This window comes from Bactrocera latifrons, unplaced genomic scaffold (genome assembly GCF_001853355.1).
Source record: "Bactrocera latifrons isolate USDA-ARS-PBARC rearing strain unplaced genomic scaffold, ASM185335v1 scaffold_38, whole genome shotgun sequence".
NCBI classification, from domain to species: Eukaryota; Metazoa; Arthropoda; class Insecta; order Diptera; family Tephritidae; genus Bactrocera; species Bactrocera latifrons.
Window position 1 is genome coordinate 613,029 of NW_017537023.1, and position 14,942 is coordinate 627,970.

General features: G+C 37.9%; 1 protein-coding gene across 2 annotated transcripts in view; it reads left to right on the forward strand.

Annotated features, from left to right (window-relative positions):
- Positions 1–14,942, forward strand: part of LOC108972127 (S phase cyclin A-associated protein in the endoplasmic reticulum) — a 115,404-nt gene that overhangs the window by 97,650 nt on the left and 2,812 nt on the right. For both annotated transcript variants that reach the window (XM_018938614.1, XM_018938615.1), the window contains exons 7-11: positions 1,212–1,357; positions 1,677–1,769; positions 2,274–2,365; positions 13,487–13,657; positions 13,767–13,919. In XM_018938614.1, the coding sequence (XP_018794159.1) occupies positions 1,212–1,357; positions 1,677–1,769; positions 2,274–2,365; positions 13,487–13,657; positions 13,767–13,919 (655 nt within the window). The remainder of the gene's footprint in view (positions 1–1,211; positions 1,358–1,676; positions 1,770–2,273; positions 2,366–13,486; positions 13,658–13,766; positions 13,920–14,942) is intronic.

The window sequence follows — 14,942 nt, forward strand, 5'->3', positions numbered from 1 at the left end:
CTTATTGATAATGTGTTTCATACGAAATGTACTAGGCGCCCAGCATGCGCCAGTAGGTTGCCGCTGCTAAATCAAAAATGTTATGTTAATAACATGTCATGTTAATGTTAATGTTATGTTATTAACATGTCACGCTAATGTTATTTTACTAACATGTCATGTTAATGTTATTTTACTAAGATGTCATGTTAATGTTATTTTACTAGCATGTCACGCTAATGTTATTTTACTAACATGTCATGTTAATGTTATATTAACATAATATGTTTCTAACATAACATCAGCCTACTAGTGCATGCTGGGCGCCTAGTACATTTCGTGAATTTTCAGCACAAAATCCGAACAGCGCCGGTAAATTGCAACATTTTTCCACCACTGTTTTTTCTACTGATAATGCTAATGTTGGCACAACTATTAAAGTTAGCAGCTGGAGATTAGAATTTATTGCTTTAACAATGCAATTCCTGAAAGAAATGTACTTACCTTACAGTTTGTGGACTGACAAATAAAACATACATTTTAGACTGTTATAATATATTAATATATTTTTCTTTCTATTAAGAATTTACTGTAATTATATGTTAATAATGTTTGAAAAGTAAGAAATAGCAGTATAAAAATATCTCTCGTGGTAAGTATTTCGGTTTTCAGTACACCAGGGCAGCGCTTTAGAGAAAACATTTGTTGTGTTTGTGGTCCCTTAACCTCGTGGATTCATATTACGAACCAGTACAACAAAAATAAAATATTAAATGTGTCCGGCTCTTCTGTTAAAAAGTCGAAAGCACCAGTTGTGCTGTGAAGAAGGCAGCTAACACAAAGCAGGAGCTAAGCGTATGCTGAATCTAAGCTTTTAATTCCAAACTGCAACAAAACCAGCGGCAGTTGGAACTTTATCCTGTAGCCAAAGTACAGCTGCAATCGCCAACCAAAGAGGAGCGCTTAGAGAAGCTCCAGGAGTGCATTGATTGCGCGAAAGCGGTTCTACCCAATTTTAAGCTTGAACCGCCAGCAGGGGCAGTTAAAAATCTATTCAGCAAATTTTACAGTTAATTTTGAAAGTAAAAGTGGCTATTCATGAATAATCTTACCAGTATAGCTATAAAAAAAATTACATTACAAAAATTATTTTGCATTATTATTTATTTACACAAAATTTATTTCTAAATTTAATTTCTATATTTATCTATAATTATTCTTATTCTTTTCAGCTATGCCGTTATCATTGGTCTGATCGAAATCCTCTCGCGGCGTTGCATGAAGATACACGAGTGCATCGAAAGTCATCAGAGTGTGGTACTCTCATTGCTGGCCACGCTCGGCTTCCTCACACGCTTCATTGACGTCTGTCCAGCAGGTGAGTCACACGCGGCACACTATATTTGTATATATATAAATCTAATAGCTCGTCTAACGTTACTTAAACACCAGTAGCTAAAAAGTGGCTTCGGACATTGAGAAAGACAAAAGCCACGTTTATTGCAGTCTGAAACGTGATTGAAATGCTTGCCGAGCCTTTATGATGGCTGTTAGTGGTTGTTAACATCAACGAGCTAATTCGTTAGACAAATTTACTTGTTATTATTGTTGTTTTTATGCTGCACTTTTATCAGCCCACGTTTATTTTTGGTTCTTTTTTATCAACAATCGTTTTTTTTCTTCTTCTTCTTTTTAAGGACCCACAGATGCGACGCGTTTTCTGAGCGCAGCCAAATCCACGGAACTTTTCGGTTCGGTATCGATGCTGTACGCGTGCGTGGTGCCAATCGGTGAGTAACTGCCGCCTACAATAAAAACAAATCAATTACAAAACCAAAAACAACAAAAAAAAATAATAAAAATTAATTGCTATTGCTATCTTAGTTGAGTTGTTTTGGCTGATTTCTCACTTGTCTGTGATTCATTGTGCTGCTTTCCTCTACGATTTCGTGATTTATTGCATTCTCTTTAGTGCGTGCATCTTTCGCACACTCATTCGTCTAAGTACATTCTAATCGAGTGCAAAGTGCATTTAACAGTTGATTGGCTTTCTGTCTGTCGTATATTTGTGTGGCTGTGTGTGTGTGTGAACGCGACGTGAGTTGTACGCGAAGGCGGAAATTAGTGATTTTACCCTTTAATGTTTTTTATTAGCGTCATATCCGGCCAGTGCAAATGCATCTTATGTACCATATACATTAGATAAGATTCTTGAAAGCCTCGGCTTCGTTTGTTTCTTTTTTATAATATTCAGTTTTTATTTTTCTTTTTTCTATACATATTTTATTCGGCAGGTGAATGCATTCCGCCGCGTACGGTTTCATTGGCGGCAGCCACTTTCAATCTACTGGTCTCCATGGCAGTCCTGGACTTGCCCACATTCCAGGTGAGTAGAAGATTCTATCAAATAAGATATTATAGTTTAGTATAATGGAATAATACGCATATATAATATAGAAGAATAGGATATATTGCACCAGCGTTCAATCGCAACTGAAGCTTAAATCGCATGCGATTTTATCTAACTAACGCAGATGATTCTCGTCATTATATTGTCAGTTAAAATAATATATTAAATGAATCGACATCACATATTTGTACTGAATTCTCCTAAATATTAACTACTTTACCCGATTTGTTCTATTCGAGAAACGGATATTCTGTATTTTATATTTAGGTTGAGATAATTGATGAATTTATCGAACTCTTCATGGAATATACCAAATTTTGTAAAGTTAGTTCACTCTGCTACTGTTATATGTCCGCCTGTTCATGTGCTGATCTGTTCCTGCGTTGGTATGTTTGAGCGAGTTTACCTATACCTGACTGTCCTCGTTTTCGTCTATCTGTTAGAGGGTTCTTCTTCGCCTATCCACATCTGTTTCTGACTACCCCTTCGTTCATCTGTTTGTTGGTCATTTGGTTTGACCTTCCTCATGTCCGCCCGTTTCTCATTGAGTCCCCGAATCCATTTCTCATTCGGTCAATTTATCTACCCAAACGTCTTTCTGACTACCCTTTCGTCGATCTGTCGGTTGGTAGTTCGGTTTGTCGTTATTTCCGTTCGTCTTTCACTAAGTCACCGAATCCACTTCTCTTTCAGTCCACGCATTCATTCATCTGTCTGTCAGCATCCGTTTGTCTCTCCCCTTGTCCGTCTTACTATCTGTCTTATCGCGGGTTCGAGTCGCTGTCTAACGATTTTTCTGTTTTTCCCCCCATATATACTTCCTTTTTATATTCACCCGTTTGTCCGTCCGTCTATTTGTTCGCCCGTATCTCGATACATCGATCTCATGTTCGCCACTCTGTTTGCGCGTTCACATGCCTGTTTGTGCATTCGTTTGTCCGTTCTCTCCTTCTCTTCGTAAATGTATTGCTCCGAAGGTCCTTCCATATCAATGCACGGCGATCTGCTCGTCCGTCTGTCTGTCATTGTCCACGTGTCTGTCCTTCTGTCGGATCATTCATACTTATATCTGTCAGTTCTTGAGCTCGTCTGTTGTCAGTCCGCTTGTCCGTGCATCTGTGTATTTGTAAAACTTCGCATCATTTATTCATGCCTCCATCTGTGACTATTAGAGCATTCGTCTCTCTTTCCTTTCATGTGTAAGACTTGCAAATTCGTCTGTCTCTCCATGCATCTGTTTGCTCGTTCATCTATATGTCCGGGGATCTACCCATCCCACTCCTCTACTATCGGCGCCCGTTCGTAAGTCGTTTTGTCACTCATATGTGTGTCCGTCCGTCGGACGGTCTGTTCATCCGGCCATCCATCAGTCCCTCTGTCCATTCGTCTATATGTCTGAACGTCTATCCATCCTCCTTTTTGACTATCGGGGCTCGTTGGTCAGTCGGTTTGTCAGACAGTTCTCGTGTGAAGCTATCTATCTAATATCGCGTCCGTCTGGCTGTACGGGCGTCCATCTGTGTGTCCGACTATCACTCCGTCCTTACAGAGTCTCTCTGTTCGTATCTATAAGTTATTAATTTGAGTTTGGGTTTCTTTGTTTTGTTATTTTGAGTTTGTAACTAGAAAAGGCGTACCAAATAACTTGCGGAGAAAATACCCAGTACCAAACTCGAAATATTCAAGAAATTTGGTATCGGAAGAATTTAGTTCGATTTTATGGATAAGTATTTACGAATTGTGTTTGGAAATGTCTACTGAAAGAGCAACAATAATTCAGCACCCTCCAGTCACCTCTCAATGTACTTTTTTGGTAACTATTTCAAGAGGCAAAAACTCCGCATGTCATTAATGGGTTAAAATATTCGGAAAGATCTTCAACACTTAAATTTTTTTTCTGTTTTCAAGCCTTAATAATTAAATCAATACCAATTTCGAGAAGCATATCAATTCAGTAGGACTACCCCATCCCTCTCAACCAAATCAAGCGCAAGCAAGTGAACAAACCAAGCCAACCAACCAACCAACCAACCAACCATCCCAAGTATTGACAAATAAATAGTCTATTGAGCGCAGAAAAAAATTGTTCAAAAGCATTCACTCGCTTCTTTGCTTTGCACTCGGAAAGTTTTTCAAACGTAAAATCGCTACAAAATTAAAATACCGTCGACGCTGGGGACGGAGCAATAAAAGCAAATGTTAAATTTGAAATAAAAACACATATGAAAGGCACGAAAGTGAATGCAAAGTCGAACTGTTACAGCCGCACACAAAAGTATGTCACTCACGCACCGCCACCATTAGGTCTGCCGCACTGGAGCGCACGCGGCAGCTGCCGACGTCCGTCGAGGCAACAACTTAAACGAATTGAATTTACGAAAAAGTTTCAAGAGTCGCTGTGTGTCTGTGGCCAATTGAATGCCACAGGTCCACTGTTTTGTTTTGAACACCAGCATCAGCGCCAACTTCGCCGCTGAAAACCGAATTGAAGTTGCAATTTCCGGTAAATGCAAAACTTTGCCAAACACATTTGGTTTAAAACAAATAAAGAAACACCGATAACTTTCAATAACGATGTTGTGCAGCCACCAACACCGACGCCAACACCCATGTAAATGTTTGGTCGTTAACGAGAAGAGCAAAGCAAGCAATTGAACTGTCATTGGAGCGTGCCATGGGAGTATTATTTTACTTTCTTCATTGGGGACCGGTTCTGGTTGGATTTATTTGAAAGAAACGTTTCCAATTTTCGTTGTTTTCCAATAATGATAAATGTGTCATTTTGAATTGGGTGATTCAAATTCGAAAGTATACACACTTGGCCTAGTCTGTTGAAATTTCCGAAACTTTATTAGTAAATTAAGCAAAAAATATGGGTTCGTAAAAGCCTACAAGTGCCCATAGTTTAGGTTAGATGGCGCACTTGGACTGCTATATGTAATATAATAAATATATTTCGAACAGTATTTTTATTTTGTTTCATATTATCGTTATTTGTTGCTTTCTTGTATATACTTATGCAGTTTTATATTTCCCCAATATTTATTACAGAATTCCAAAGCATATTTATCCCCGAAATCCATCACCAACTCGCTTCTAAATATTCCATTTGAAGGCATACATTTCGCGAGTTGATTTACATTTCGCTGCCGAAATTCCTTATGTCGCGGCAAAATTAATAATTCAACCGCTGAGGCACTACTTGTAGTTGCGTTCCACTTCTTTGGATGTGCCGAAACTTTTCGCTTATGCTGCGGCTCAAACCTTCGTAGTTTGAATATTAGACGAGTTGTCGGTGAATTGAAGAGATAAACTTAACTGATGGCGCTGTCACTCTATCGAAAGCAACACGAAGTGAAGGACACGATGATGTTTTATATATAGTATTCGTAAATATGTATGTTATTTAAAGATTAGGTTGGTTCCTAAAGTATGGAATTGACGATACATTTCAGTTCTTCAAGTCCTTGAGGGTGATCCATTTCGATGTTTCCTACTTTTTTAAAGAAAAAACAGAGAAATTGCGAAATTAACGGGGATGGTTTTTGTTATTGGAAATAACATTCTTTTGCATTTATTTTTTGAAAGTTTTCTCTTTTAAAGGTTACGTCTTAGTTGGATCATCCGTTGAGTCCATTTTTCGATGACTCGTTCGAGAATTTAGACTTTTAACTGGCGAATGACGCGTAATGTTTTGCTCCAAGACCTAAATCGAGCGAGAATATCCGCATAGACTTTAGGGAAAAATCTAACGGTGTGATATCACCCGATCTTGGTGGTCAATCGACCGGCCCAAAACGTGAAATTATCTCCTCGCCGAAGTCTTCTCTCAATAAATCCATTGTTAGATGCGATATATGGGAAGTGGCGCTGTCTTGTTGAAAACAAATGGCGTCGATATCACGAGCTACAATTTCTGGCATTAAATGGGCGGATCTTATGGAGCGATAGCGGTTATTTTTGAAGAAAACCGTTGAGTTTTCCGGAAGAAATGACAGCTCTTGAATCTCTTCAGGTTCACTAACTGGTCTACAATTAAGAACCTCCTTAATATACTTACGCACCTACAAACGTTTACATTTTAGGATTATATTATCCTTCATCCCCGTTCGGTGCTATCAAATGTCAAATGTCATCGAATGCCAAATGCCAACACACTTGTTCGCGGCATATCAAAGTAGCATGTCAAAATATTTACCTTCGTAAACGCGCAATCGAACCGCGAGCAATACACCGCAAGCGCTCTCTACTTTCCACTCTCCGCTCACCGCTCTGCGGCACATGATTTTCCTAATATCCTGACATTTTGACAATTCGCACGTCTGACTTCTTGTTTTTGTTGTTATTTAAACATTACGAAATATTTCGCTTGTTTTCATTTTGAGCGCGCGATTGACACTCGAAATGCAAATTAGAACAAGTGACATATTTAAATTTTTAATTTCGCTATTTCGTATTTTCTGCAAACATTTGCATTTCATAGTAGAACTGTGTTTGTTTCTCTTTATATATTCGCGTTTCTGTTTTCACCTGGGAGTGAGTTTAAGGTTAAGCTTCGTAGAACTTAAACTAAAGTTTCAGGAATACGTAAATTTTGATAGTTAGCAATGCTTGGTGGATGGTTAACCGAAAGGGTAAAATTAATCACACCAAAATTTAAGCTTAGTTTATTAGGTAAGATACATTCTGATACCTAACTCAATCTAATTCACCTCGTTTTTTATTCAAAAGTTCAGTACTTTATTGTTCACATTCCCTGAAGCCTTTATTTCCGTACCTTTGAATATATTATTGGGCGGATATACTAATGAAATTAAGTGAAAGTTTCCTTCAGCAAATCCCGAATGTCCCTCTACCCTTGTTCGGAGGCACACGCTTTCAAATCTTTGATTTGGTGAAATCGATTGAAAACTTTCTTTGAGGTCACATTTTGAGGACAAGGTAAATAGAGCATCTTTTTGCCGCTGGTAGAGTTGATAGGTTATAGGAAAGAGGAAATCGTAGTCCAGCCAATAATGTTTTATGGTGTATTCACCTGTCGAAGGGAGAAGCTTGAACTTGTCCGAAGAGCAGCTCTCTTCATCCGAATCTGCGGTGCAGGGCGGACTACATCTATAATAGCACTTAATACCATAATAGTTCTCATGCACATCGCAGGCAGGTGCATTGCATTGCGAAGCTCGCTCTAAGGCTCAGCGACGCCAAATTTTAATTTGTGTCCCTATAAACACGGATCACTACTTCCAAGAGGCTACTGCTGGCGGATGTTTCTCCGCTCACATACTGACCAGGGCTGCGTGGACGGGAAGATCGCTGCAGAATAACCACAGTGAGCTCTTTCACTGATGGGTCGAAGGTAGGACCCTTTTGTTAAAAGCTCTCCGTCAATCCTAGCTTTAAGCTACCGGACCAATGTAGCCCGGCAGATGTCTATGCTATCAAGGTGATAGTAGACGTACTACTACGAAAAGCAGCTCCTTTCAGGGTGGTGAAAATACAATATGGCAACAGAGTTGCAATAGTAGCGTGGTGCTCGTAAACAGTGCCCTCAAAATTAGTCAAAAAGTTTTTGCCCATTTTAGATATAGAATCATTTAATGAAGACAGAATCGTCGTGTCATCGCAGCATCTGGAAACCGCAAAGTCCATGGGTTAGCTAGAGGTCGCGAGACTAGTTGTATCTCGGTTCTCATCATAAATTATTTCCGCATGTAGTATGTCCATTTTTATACAGTGAATCTCGGTTAGTGATAATTGATGGTGGTCTGATACCAAAAATGGATAATATTGGTCCATATGCTCCACTACTTAGACTCCATAAGTTCTTAGGAATTGTGGGGCATTATCCTTACTTCCTCTCATTGAATTTTTTTTTTTTTTAATTACTGCCGATTTATAATTTTATACTCCAACACTTTATTAAAGTCTTTCAGTGCAGCTCCAATATTTCTCGTTAACATTTCCTCTTTTTATGCCACCACACTTCACCTGCCTACTCGCTTCTACCTTATTCCGGTGGTCACCTCATTCAGCATTCTCTTCAAATGTCAATATTGGCTTGGCATTGTTTATTTGCTTGTTATGCCAAATGTCTGTTTGCGCATCTTTTCGTTGAATGCGTCGCTCAGTTCTGCCAATCTGGTGGCCGATGTGTAAACTAATTTGGACGACACACAATGGCGCTGAACAAAGAGAGGCGGTTACACAAGCCGTCCACTCAGACAAACAGAGAGGCTTGACTGGATTTTTTTTTCTTTATCTAGACCACTTTTTGACCCATCCGAGCGCACAAATCAATTTCGTTTGTGGTTGGGGTGAACAGAGTGGAAGAGTGGGGTACAAAGGGTGTATATGTGTACATTTGTAGACTTCCTGTGACACAGTGGAAAGTTTTATATACAGGAAAAAAGAATTGAACACAAAACATGTTATGTACAAATTTTGTGAAGCTCGTTGTTAGTAGTTCTAAGGCATTTCTAAAACTGGTAATTATCTATTTAAGAAGTCGTTAAGCGATCTAGTGATTAAAGAACACTGGATTTTACGCACTCTTGTTTTGTCGTCAAGTCATAAGAACACATGACGACAGCGCTCAAGTATAGCGAGCAGAAAAGTGTCGAATCGAAGAGCGTCATTACCTAAAATACCCATTGAGCCAGAAATGGGCCTATCCTTGAACAAAATTTGGCTCGAAAACGTCGGATCTTCTTGGAACCAAGACCGCTAGAGCATGGCATTGTCACTTGAGTAGGTCGAGCGGTTTCAGTTCTTTCACAAACCTTATTTTGTACGCTTTCAATTTAAGATCTCGACGTGTAATGCGCCAAGTCCGAGTTTCTGCAAACGGCGCCGAATCGACTCTACCCGGTCTTCCGCTATGTGTGCTATAATTTCTTGCTCTACTCGGTCGAATATTATCCAATAATGAATACTGGATTTCAAGTTGGGTGTGGGTGTTTCGAATAGGAAGCTCCATACGCCGATTATGTTGACGGATCGCCGCGTAACACATTTTTTACAGAACGTGAATTTGCACATTAAAGTTGAACGATTTGTAAAGCGAGGATTTCGGTCTTAAGCTCGTTAGAAGTACGAGGATTGCTGACGAAGACTTTTATTTCCTCATAAGTCAGCAGAAAGAAGTCAGGGGAGTCAAATCTTGAAACTTGGTATGCAATTAACATTGAGCATGCTAAATAATTCCATGGAGTTGCTGTTCTCCAAAGACAAAAGACTTTCCGTGCTACAACTTTAATGATCGAATGGGAATTAGCAGTACTTGGAAAGTAGGCGTGGCAGAGAGTAGGCATTTTTCGAAAAATCATTGAAACCTGTTGCCTTAAATCCTTGAACCACTTTCTCAAATACAAACAATAACAGTTATATGCACTTCTATACCCAGAAATCTCTCGCTGCCAAAAGCGTGGCTTCAATTTGAAGTTTATGTGGAAAGCAAATAATTGCCGTATCTCTAAAAATTTCATTTGATTGTGTAAATATTTAATATTTGTGGCTGAAAATGAACTGAACTAAGTCGGCAAATACACAAACGGAAATTAAGTTCGCTGAACACACACACGCACACATACATACATAAGTATGATATATATGTGCAGGCTTCCGCCAAGTAGTTGAATTGTGTTGAGTTTGCTTTGCTTTGCTTTGCTCATGATTAAAACCTAATAAAGTTATTTGCCGAAGCGCAATAACAGTAACAACAGCCATGAAAAACAGAGCACAGCATCAACTAGAACAATGAGCTTATGTACATAAATTCAAATACATAAAGATGGCATGTAGGAAAACCTTTGGTTGTTCTCTAACAGCAGCTTCGTTAGAAGTGAGAAGTATTTCACCTTGAGTTTGGGTATTAAAGGCGGGTCGTGCTAAATATGACAGATAAACTGTCACTTATTGCACTTTTATATAATTTGGTCCAATTAAAAAGAACGTTTTCGGAGAAAGCTTTGAACGAATGTTGGTCGCGTCAAGCTGTCAAGTTATTTTTGTTCAATATTATTTGGCATTTCATGATGGAAAGACGTACGCCACAAATATATTTATAAATCCTACAAATTTATTACGAAATTTCACGTTCTGTAAAGAACTCAACTTATACGCAATGTAAATAGCATACTGAGCATACTATTCACAAGACCATCACCCATCTTGAGACCCTTCATTTATTATTGGATAATATTCGATCGAATTTCCCACGGCCAGTACACAGTGAAGAGAATATAGCAGCCGTAATTGAGAGTGTACACGAAGATCGTGGAGAGTCGATTCAGCGCCGTTCGCAGCAACTCGGACTGCTATGGAACGGAGAATGGAACGACTTGGCGCATTTTGCGTTGAGATCTTAAATTGAAAGCCTACAAAATACAGCTTGTGCAAGAACTGAAGCCGCTCGACCTTCTCATGCGGCATGGCTTTGCTCTATGGGGTCTTGAAAAGTTCCAAGAAGATCTGATTTTTTCAAGTCAAGTTGGGCTTAGCTATGAGGCCCATTTTTGACTCAAGGTATGTAAACAAGCAAAATTTCTGCATTTAGCACGAAAATCAACTGAAAAGATTCTAGAGCTGCCATTTCATCTGGAAAAATCAACGGTTTGGTGTGGCTTGTGGGCCAGTGGAATCATCTGCGGTTCATATTTCATCAAAAATTACACCTTTAACGCGATAAGATAAACGCGCTTTGATGCCTCAAGTTGTAGCTCATTATGTCGACGAAATTTAATTTCAAAAAGGTGGTGCCATTTCCCAAACAGCTACAATCAATGGATTTATTGAAAACACACTTTGGTTAGCAGATAATTTCACGTTTAGTGCACGTCGATTGGGCACCAAGATCGTGTGACATCACACCGTTTGATTTTTTTCTGTGGGAATATGTAAAGTCTAAAGCCTATGCGGGAAATTTCGTTTCGATTTATGCCTTGGAGCAAAAGAAAACGCATGTTATTCGGCACCTACCAGCCCAAATGTTGGAACAAGGCATCAAAAATTGGATTCAACAGATGGAGCTTTTGTCACTATTTATCTAAATGTCTTAATTTTTAACAACTTTTCTCTTGTTCGTGCAGACAGACCTCCAAATAACAGTTCGTAATATCATTCTGTTAGATTAGATTAGTCTGGTAGGCCAATGAGCCATGCATAGAATAGATTTGGTTTTTTGCGTTATGAGATGGCATTCAGCTACTAGGACGATGAGGTTTTTGTGGCTACATACCTCTTCCAGTGTAGTATCATACCGTGAAAAGTGGATTTCCTGACAATTTTCCTATAGGGTATGTTTAGAAAATGAAATCGAGAAAGCGCTGAAATTATAACTGACTGCTAAGCAAATACCAGCAACCCATAATGCAAAACCAACAAAAAACACAAATATCAATCTCAACGCAACGCAATTTTTACGCAGGGGAGGATGCCATAAAGCTTTGTGGTGGGAGGAGAGCTTTGCTTATTGGCGCGCTCTCTCGCTTTGTTGGCTGTCTATCCTCCTTTTGTTGGGCGTTTAAAATTTGGTTAGCGCGCTGCTTGAATGTGCACTTATCTATTTGCGGTAATTTAAAACAAATACCAAAGTTTGTTTAATAAAATGCACGCACGCACACACACACAAATTAAATTTGCTTGTGCAAGGGTTTGGCTTTTGCGGCAAGGCAGCGCTGGGCCGGGGCAAGTCGGTTGCCGTTGTAAACATTTAATTGGCAAAAATAACCAGCCTCAAGTGAAGAGTACACAAATAGTTAGCTGCTGAACAAAAAAGAGAAATATGCCAGAAATAAAATTTGTGCTAGAAGTGTTTTAATTAACTGAAACAACAAAGGAGTCAAGGCAGTGCTTAACACACATAATTTTTATTGGCAATAGATATCGGTTTTGTTCACTAAGCGATTGTTTTTAACACAAAAAATTATACGAAGTGGATACAAATATCAAAAGGATGATAGCTTAGGTTAGATAGCTGATCCCTCAGCATGTTGAGGGACTATTTTGTACAGTCCTGTGTGAAGTGAAAGAGCAATGAAAATATCGGTTGTCCTATATTGCTGCAGGAGAGCCAGTGACAAAAAGTGGAGGCTCTCAAGGACATGCTTTTGTTTTATGGAATCATAGTTAAGCCTATGATGTCCTCGTATAGAGGAAGGCGCTAGAAAAGACTACATTCACCAAAAAATGGCGAGTGTTCAAAGAACTCTTATAGAACATCTGAGCTAATATAGTGACTGATGCCAAAAGCATGCTAAAATTATGGAGGGAACACTTTTCTTGCCTGCTGAATGGCAAGGAAATCATGAACCTAATACCCCAATTGATGACAATGGAGCAGATGTTCCATTGCTCGATCAAGCAGAAGTTCGAATAGCAATTACCCGTCTGAACAAGCGGGGGGGCACCGATAGATTGCCTGCCGAGCTATTCAAACATGCCTGCTAAGAACTGATAGGAAGCATGCATCAGCTTCTTTGTAGAATACGGTAGGACAAAAGTTTGTCCGTCGCAGGTAATTTCAGTGTGCCGGATGCACAAATAAGGAAAGAAGTCGCACAATAGGGAGTCGCCTTGTCAACGCCAGCGTACACAGCCGTATTAGCTTAGCGAGGACACCAAATTCAGACATAGCGATGTGGTGTGTTGCGATCCTCTTTTCACCGGTTTTTTCCAAGATTTGCTGTATGGTGAAAATCTGGTCAATTTTAAATTTTCCAAGTCTAAAGTCACACTGATGATAAGAACCTATCAATTTGCTGACCAATGGGCTTCAGTCTTTCACACAGCATGCTCAATTGAACCTTACTTTCCTTCAAGATTTCTTGATAAAATGAGTTAAGGCCGCTGTATATTATGTAATTTAGTAAGAGGTCAATTCTTATAACCGGTGGATAGTTTCTATAATAAGGTTTTATAAGATAGCGCATTGAATATATTTAATAAAGTGTAAGAAATATCGGTTGCTATATTCAAAAATATAATCCTTTAACAATTTATTGTAATATCGATCCACAATTAAGTTGTTTAGGTAAAAATGCGACCTGTAGTCTAAGAATTTTCATTATACATTATCATCTTTTCTCATCGGCCCCCCAGGATGTTATGTCCGGTGAAACGCTGTCACTGAAATTTCTCGATGTGGTCACCATTTTGCTCAAATACTGTGGCAGCAACTGTTCGGCAGCCAAAAATAGTGAAACTCAAGCTGTGATCATCGATCTCATCGCCACAATTGGTTTCCTCTGTGCCAACAACAAGAAGAATCAGGTAAGCAAGCAGCTCCTTACTTTTATACGCATTTAATTTGACAAATTTTATTTAATTTTAATTTCTTACTTTACCCCTTACTCTTTTTTACTCCACTCCCACGCAATAGGATCTACTCACCTCTGAGCAGTGTTCCATTATAATTAAGAGCTTAACCAAACTACCTGAACATTTGAATGTGGTCGTTTATCCCTGCTTAGTCACAATAACGTTCCAAAATGAGAATGCTCGCAATGTGATAGCACGTGATTTTAATTTAGACGTAAGTCAAATGAAAAAAACTTACTAAAATTTTATAAATTTCGATTATGTAAAGGGAGTGATACATACGTACATACATACATATATAAATAGCCTGATTACATTTGTGATGGTTTTTAATTGAATTCAGTGGTTCTCAAACTGTGTTTGAGGGAACTAAAATTTTTGCTGATGTAGAGTTCTATATACATTTCTATATTATCAACATTTATTAAAAAATATATTTAAATGGCAACTCTCTTTAAATACTGTTCCTAAAACATAAATTCTATTTGGCAACGCTCTTTTTAAGTATGACAGATTTATTATAGTAGTGTCGAAAATAGTTGTGAGGTATTGGTAAAATTTTTGTTCAAAATTTTTTTCAATTTGTTTTCGATTCAAAAAAATGTTGCCACCTGCTATAAATTTTAGTACAGTAAAATTCTTTGTAATATAGTGCATTGAAATAGAGTTTAAACTGAAGAGGTTTTAGAAAATTGACAGTTTGAAATATAAATACCTATTTGAATAATACTATTCCTTAAAAATTAACATTAAGCCAATTTTTATTACGATATTATGATATGGATATCATTTTGAAGAGGCTTACAGCCAAAATATTTTGACTAGGGCTGCCAATAATTCATAAATTTCAAAAAAGGTTGCCATATGATTAAAAAAATAAAATAAACATTTCATTCAAAAAGTAAATTAATTTTAAATTGCATTAATTAAATAAAAATTATTTTAAAAAAAAATATTATAAATGTTGCCATTTTTTCAATATTTGTTAAAATTTTTTTTTTTTGATTTCAATTTAAACATTAGTTTCAGTTAAATAAAAAATGAAATTTTGAAATAAAAATATAATAACAGTACTAATGAAGTTGCCAGATCTACAAAAAATTACTTCCTTAATTAGCTCATTATTCCACTTAATTATCCTTATAACTACCAGAAAATCTTTTGAATTATTAATTTTTTTTAAAGCGGTTGCCAGATGATTAATATATTAAAATTAACATTTCATTTAAAAAGTAAA